The sequence below is a fragment of the Cicer arietinum genome, chromosome 6 (assembly GCF_000331145.2).
Source record: "Cicer arietinum cultivar CDC Frontier isolate Library 1 chromosome 6, Cicar.CDCFrontier_v2.0, whole genome shotgun sequence".
Classification (NCBI taxonomy): Eukaryota; Viridiplantae; Streptophyta; class Magnoliopsida; order Fabales; family Fabaceae; genus Cicer; species Cicer arietinum.
Window position 1 is genome coordinate 29,249,125 of NC_021165.2, and position 7,798 is coordinate 29,256,922.

Here is a 7,798-nt window from a genome sequence, read left to right on the forward strand (position 1 = left end):
CTTCTTCGATGCATGTCGACCTACTAAGTGAAAATGTTCAGGAGACATATGCCCCAGTTGACGAAGAAAACTCACCTCCACGTCGTATTCGTCGACCACCACGATGTGGGACTGGACACCATATAGGAGATTAATGTAATAAAAATATTGTAATAAAATTTGTATATATTGTTTTTACTCATTTGGTATTTGTATGTTTAATTATAATATTAAATTAAATATTGTTATTTTATGGAGTCCATTTAATTAATTTTTTTTAATAATTATAAAATATAAAATTAACATTGTATTTATTTATTGAATTAAAATATTAATTACTTAATTTGGTATATAATTTAAAAAGAGTGGTATTATAGTATTTAATTTTTATTTTAATGGTATAATAAAATAAAATAAAAAAGCCCCTATATGTTGGTTAAGGCTACTGGAGATGAACCCAAGAAGCTTTGGACCACATCTCCACCCTCTTGAATTGTAACCCAATTCTTGGTGGATATGGGCATCTCTATTCATTAATGAAATTGGAAGTACTTTTTGAAAAAATAGCTTTATTTATTGGTCTGCGGTTTCTAGTTAGCATTAGGGGTGGACAAAAACTCGACATCTGTCTGGCACCCGCCTAATCTGAATTGACTTCTAATAAAATGGGCAGTTGGAATCGGATGTTGGGTTTAAAAATCGAGGAATACGGTTTTATATGAATTCATATTGAAGGCCACTGATATTGTCGGAATAGAGCATCAAATTTGGTCTTCTCAACATTGAATTTTTGATCATACAATCATAAATTTATAGTCATTATTGAAATTGCTATATGACTACTTATAAAAGTCACATAATTTTTTATTTTAATATTAACAAAATTATTTTAATATTAACTATTGATGACTTGATTAATTGCTACGATTTATTTCTCTCAAACTTTTATTATGATTTTTTTATTGAAAAGACAAATGCATACCTTTGTGTTGTTTAGGGGAGTTGAATAGCTGAACCTGAACTAGTTTAAAAGGGTTAAAGATGTCGAAAGAATGAAAGGATCATAGTTTAAACACTCAAAAAGAGAATTTACTAATTTAATTAACAATAATAATACCTGACTAAAGAAAATCGTGTTGATTAAAAGATAAATATTTTTACAAGAGTTGTGTAAGTTTTTAAGCCATTCAACATTTTATGTAACTTAGTGATTTAAATAACCTTATTGATTTTTATATATTTTTAGCCTTTTAAAAAATAATTTACAAAGATTTAAAAGATAAATACTACAATCATAAATGAGTCAAATAAAAAAATACTACATTCATAAATGAGTCAAAAAAAAATGCTACAACACAAATGTTTTATAAAATTGAGTTAAATAAAAATCCACATCATTAATTTTTATGGAATATAAAGTTGATTTAGTCCTTTCAGATTCAACTCTCACTTCTTATACATATTAACAAATTAACAATTAATATATTTATATTGGCCTTTTTTATAAAAAAAAAAAAATAGCATTAATCTCTTAAATTTTGTAAAGCATTTATCTTTCAAACATAATTTCTACCTATTCTAACTTTTGTTTGAACTTTATTCGTTGCTAGCATTTATTCTTTGAGATAAAATTGAGTCAAAAAAAAATCTCTTTAAGAAAATTTGTACAGAGAAAAATTCAGATATCACAAAGAATAAAAATCAAATCTGAAATAAATTTATAAAGAGATGTAACTCTTAATATATATGCTAAGCTATTTTTTTTCTTTTTCTCCACTTAAGGATTTAGACTATTAAAGTAGAAGGTATTTATTGGTATTTATCTACACCATATATACACGTTTCTTTCAATTCGAATTTCTTTATAAAAAATTGTTTTCTAATACATACACACATATATATTTTAAAATTTTCACAAATTTTAAAATAAAAAATTAATAAAGTGAGTGAATTAATAATTGATATATGATTATTATAACCATCAATATTACATATATAAATATAGTATTAAATATTTGTTGATTAATAATTGATATTATTTACTTTAATTTTTAACTTATTTTAGAGGAGACAAATTATTTTCCCACAATAACCCAACCATAAAGATTAAAGATTGTATCAAAAGAAATGTTGACATAAATATGATATGGTAGCTTTCATCTTTAAATTAAAACTTATATCACTCAACTTGATAATTTCGACATAGTAAAGTTTAAAATTTCATCCTTTTCTAAGGTTTTCTTTTTTCAAAAATAACTTCCTACTATCCCTCACTTAAGGATCTCGACATATTAAGCTTGAAGGATCTATGTATTTTTTGACAAAAAGTTATTATGTTTCTAAAAAGAAAAATATTTTATTTATTTGGACAAAGATTAATTATAGGTAAAATCGGTGAATACACATCTATAATATAATAATTAAATAAATAAAAATTATACTTCTCTTAACTTTTTTCTTCCGCTTTTATCCTTTTAGAAGTACACAAAATCTCAATAAAAATGATTTTAACCAAAATTAAACTCAAATACTTTTGAGAAATTTAACCTTAATTGAAGTTCATTATATATTTAAAAAAAAGAAAAAAAAACTAAAACAAAAAATAAAAAATAAAAAGGAAAGAAAGAAAGAAAAAGAAATAAAAATATATACAATTGTCCTAATTAATGTTCAGTCCAATGAAGTATTACATGTATCTACACCATACACTTCTCATCCAAATTCTACAACAATTGGATTTGGTGCCAAACAGCATATGACGTTGACATTGATAATAGAAAAAACAAAAGAAAACATTAAATATTTAATAATCGATAATAGAAAGAACAAAAGTAAACCTTTTTTATAAAAATTAACAATGTTATAAAAGCTGACCGTGACAAAAGAATGCAAAAGAAGACAAAGAAAACACAAAATTCATTTTTATAAATTAAGAATCTTAGAGAGTTATTTTGTTGTGGAATTGAGAGATAATGGTAGGACCATTGAGACCTCAAATTGTGTTGTTTGGTTCTTCCATTGTTCAACTTAGTTACAGTGATGAAGGTTGGGGAGCTATTCTTACAAATTTGTATGCTCGCAAGGTACTTATATATCTCCATCTTGTTATTTTTTTATATTATTTCTTTCTTTTTTTTCAAGCTTTTTTTTTTATATTTACTATTATTCATGATTAACGAAGTGTAAATAAAACTTGTATCCTTTCGGTTTTGCTTGTTGATATAATATATGAAATCAAGATTTGCAATTTTGTGTCATGATTTTCCAATTGTCAAGAACTTATTTTTTCAATAGAGAAATTGATCTTGTTAATTATGGACTTACAATATTTGTTCTGAGATTTTTTTTATATATAATCTTCAACAAGAAGAGGATTGCATGCAATGGAATAGTTCCTTTTGGATTAAAAAAATCTACAAATATTTTTTAAATTTTGGTCTAGTCCAACTCAATCCTACAAAATAATTTGTAAGATAAGAGATGTATCGGATATGTCTTTCATCATGTTTAAGAGTAGATATTTAGAGTGTGAACCGAACGGTCCAATACCATAAACAAATCTTACATAAACGTTATTATCTTAAAATTTAATTCGACTTAACTCGACCATACAAATTCGAACTTATAAAATAAGAGATGTTTTCCATTTATATACTTTCAAAAATATACAAATTTACAATCAATAAATGTCAGTGTTGATAACTTTTTAAGGTGGTGGTGGTCTATAATAGAACTGTATCATAAATTAGGCAAAAAATAAATGAATGAAAATTTCATTGATGGGATTTCAATACTATGATACAATATTAGAGATGAATATAGAAATGAAATGCTTGAACAGAAAAAAGATTAATGTTCTAGGTACTCCTTTCCTTCTCTATCAATCCTTTAATTTGCTTACTAAAGTTGTTGAACTATTAACCCTATCTTCGGTTCCATGTTTGGAGCAATGAGAATTGATTTTGAGTGTGAAAATTTGATTTTATCATCTTTGATTGCTCTCGAGTGAATTAATAATTTTAATTTGAAATTAAATTTTATAACTTTTGAGTCTAAACGTGATTTTTACACTAATATTAATTGTCAACTTATTTTTACGTAAATGTATCTAAAATAATTCATTTTATATTCACCTCACTTTTATGTAAAATCAATTTTACAAAATTAATTCATTTAAAATTCATTTTTATCACCTCATAATCACATACATGTTAAGCCAAACAACATAGTCGATTTACATTTATATATGCCTTATTGTGAGTGAATCATATTATGATGCTCAATGAGCTTAACTTGTCAGACACTGATTTTATATAGGCAGATATAATCCTGAGAGGATATTGTGGATGGAATTCAAGACGTGCTTTGAAGGTTTTGGATACAATATTTCCTAAGGTATTGATCATTTTCGTTGATTCAAAAATTTACCTTTTAATTTAGCATGAATACTTCACATTTTCTTGATAATTGCTAACTTATGGTTATTATATTTGTGGTAGTAACTAATAACTAATTAGGCCTGGTAAATTGCCTAGCTCATGCTGACAATGTACATATTAAGATCATTCATTGTAAAAATCTAAGAAATTAAATGCATCATATTAAAATTCTTATCACAATTACATTATGAATGCATATGTTTATGTATGTATATGATCAATTGGATCATCTACAACCCCTTTTCCTCTCCATCAATTGTTGACAGTTGAGAGGTTGACACTCAGTCATTAGATCCTTTACAATTTTATTATGATGGTGTTACAGTTGTAGGGACGATTGGATTTAGAAAGAGAAACGTATCCCTTTAAATCTAATGATCTCTATATTTGCAACACTATACTATAACTATAGAGGATTTAATGTCATGAGTGTAGTATAAACATGTAGAATCGGTTGGATTTAATAAAAATATAAAATTTTCTTTCTCTAAATCTAACTGTTTTATATGTTGCTACAGCATCAGCGATCGTACAATATCTAAATCTGTGTGTAATACACATCTCTGTATATTACATCCAATATTTTTATGCATTCTCCCTCCCCTCCCCACCTTAACCATAAAAGGGAGAGGTAAAGGGTAGTGTAAACCATTTTAATTATACAAAATAAAAGCTCAGAATATTTAGATTCATTTTTGTACAATGTGATTACTTTGATTATTTCTCATACTTAAAGGAATCATCTATTTCTTTTCTTTTGTCATAATTCAACTCAGGATGCAGCTGAGCAACCATCATTGGTTATTGTGTACTTTGGTGGCAATGATTCTATGCATCCACATCCATCTGGCCTTGGTCCTCATGTACCACTTGAAGAATACATTGAAAATATGAAGAAGATTATAATCCATCTTAAGGTTGAATTGAATTCCACACTATCACTTTCCTCTTTTTTCACCCAAATGCCTATTTAAATTGGCGTATTTGATTTTATCTACTCGCTTAAGTATCTTGTTCATAAATCGTTTTCAATCTATTTCCATAAATTCTTCGAGACAGTTTATGAAAAGAGTTTATACCTTATATAAAACAATTTGACACTATTTTATCTACTGTTATAGAATTAACTTATACATAAATACTTATATGATAAATGCTTAAGAGTAAGTACTTGTATGATCTACATAATTTTGTGTATAAAACTGAGTTTTCTTTACTTGTTGTCATGTTTATCACAACAAAGTTTGACTAATCTTAATGCTTTTCAGAGCCTGTCAAAGAAGACTCGCATAATTTTACTCAGCTCTCCACCAGTTAATGAGGCACAAATTCATGAAACATTCAGGTTATTATTGCAATGGCTTTTGGTTCACTTTTACTTTATAATGAGGATGCCTATAGTTCTATTTTTGTTATGTGATTAAACAATGAAGCATACCTTTACTTAGGTAGCATCTATAGTACACAGGTTAGAACAGAACAAAAAAGAATATATTCACAAAAAAACTATCTTCGATGCATTGATTATGACCTATGCTGTGCAGACATTTTTTGTGTCAGCATGGTATCTGGTACTTGTGTTTATATCAATGATTCATAATATATAACCTTTATGTTATATATAAAACAGTTGTGTTATGACTTTCATATTACCTGATATTTTTCAATGTACATTTCAATAATAAAACTTTGATAAATAAATTGAACTTAAAGCAGTAACATATTTGGGCCAATAAAGAGGACAAATGAATCATGTAGACTTTATTCAGAAGCATGTTTGGAGTTGTGTCATGAGATGAATGTCAAAGCCATTGACCTCTGGTCTGCACTTCAACAAAGGGATGACTGGTCAAACGTTTGCTTCATGTAAGTATTGATTATGACAATTGCTATTACGAATTTGGATTCACTGTAGTCGACTGCACAACAGTCAGCACATCTGAATTGTCCGATGCTGATCATCCATCGGACAATCAAATTTCAAGTTTGGGTTTTAATTTTCGGAAGGTCCATATGTGCTGAGTGCAGTGCAGTTAGAGGGTGTCGACTACACTGAACCCAGATCCTTACTATAACTTGCAAGGTTTTAAATAAAGGTTTACAATTAAAATTGTGACTATGTTTTATTAAAGTTTTTATGTTTCTGCGACTATGTCGCGACCATAATTAAGTTGCATCAGCGGTATTTGACTAAAATTTTCTACAGTTTGCAACTGCGACTTAAAACTATAATCACATATATCTAATGAAAAAGGTTCAAACTTGTTCTTCATTCATTTGATAGAGATGGAATTCATTTGTCACATGAGGGGAACAAGATAGTGGTAAAAGAGATATTGAAGGTCCTTGAAGAAGCAGACTGGGAACCTAGTCTACACTGGAAATCAATGCCAAATGAGTTTGCAGAAGATTCACCATATGATCCAGTTGGTATGGATGAAAAAACTACTGTAAATATCTCCAATTGGTACTTCGAGAAAAAGTTCCAATGGGAAAGAGATTTGTGTAAACCATTGAATGGCCTTCAAATTGAAGAATCAGCTGTTACAAAACAGCAAGGTCTATAAATGAGATCAAGAAAAATATTTTGGGCTCCTTTAGAAGAATTTTGGGCAACTTATTTTAGGCTCGTGAGCTCAAGTGTTGTGCTTTTTTAACAGGGCTTCAACTTCACCATCTTAAGATTATATATTAATAATGAGATGTAGACATGTGTGTTGAAGAAATAATGAATTAGGATCTTATTTGGTATTTATTATCTAGGCTTAAATTACATATGTGGTCCTTTAACTTAATTTCAAGTAACGTTTTAGTCCTTTATCTTTTTTTTTTCCCGATTTAGTCCTTTATTCTTAACAATATCAAATAAAGTATGAAAATATGAGTTTATTTGAAGATTTGCGTTACGAATTTGATGAAATTTGTATTATATTGAAGAATATAATTAATTTTATGAGTTTTGATTGAATTTTGTTTTTGAATTTTTGTATAAAAAAGGATATCATTGTTGAAATTTTAAAACATAAAATATCAAATTGTCACTTAAAATTAAAATAAAGGACCAAGTCGGAAAAAAAAAAAAGATAAAGGACTAAAATGTTACCTGATATTAAGTTAAAGGACGTAATTTAGCCTATTATCTATTATAATAATTAAAACAGAACCCCTTCAAAATTCTTCATCTACGCCACATCCTCAAATATTTGTCAACTCACCAAAATTATGATGTACCACATTCTAAATTTATATTTTATTCCATTATGTTTTGTTTCTTCAATATACAATGCAAAATTTTTCACTTGGCCAAGTACAATTATTTGATACATTATATAATTTCAGCTTTAATTTATCATTCGATGATTCATCAATACACTTAAAAA

General features: G+C 27.4%; 1 protein-coding gene across 2 annotated transcripts; it reads left to right on the forward strand.

Moving 5' to 3' along the window:
* The first annotated feature begins 2,861 nt into the window (after positions 1-2,861).
* On the forward strand, positions 2,862-7,173 carry LOC101505700 (GDSL esterase/lipase CPRD49-like). 2 transcript variants are annotated; one of them, XM_027336277.2, is made up of 6 exons: positions 2,862-3,062; positions 4,297-4,374; positions 5,195-5,335; positions 5,687-5,763; positions 6,177-6,284; positions 6,703-7,173. In XM_027336277.2, the coding sequence occupies exons 1-6, from the start codon at positions 2,952-2,954 to the stop codon at positions 6,983-6,985; spliced, it is 798 nt and encodes a 265-aa protein (XP_027192078.1). In that variant the 5' UTR covers positions 2,862-2,951; the 3' UTR covers positions 6,986-7,173. The 2 variants fall into 2 exon arrangements, with proteins under 2 accessions (XP_027192078.1, XP_004506747.1); XM_004506690.4 differs by having other exon boundaries at positions 2,864-3,062; positions 6,135-6,284.
* The last annotated feature ends 625 nt before the right edge of the window (positions 7,174-7,798 follow it).

Coding starts and splice junctions, on each gene's coding strand:
- LOC101505700 (XM_004506690.4), top strand. CDS start 2,952: ATGGTAGGACCATTGAGACCTCAAATTGTGTTGTTTGGTTCTTCCATT. Junction 5,336..5,686: donor AGATTATAATCCATCTTAAG/GTTGAATTGAAT, acceptor AATGCTTTTCAG/AGCCTGTCAAAGAAGACTCG. Junction 5,764..6,134: donor CAAATTCATGAAACATTCAG/GTTATTATTGCA, acceptor AACTTAAAGCAG/TAACATATTTGGGCCAATAA.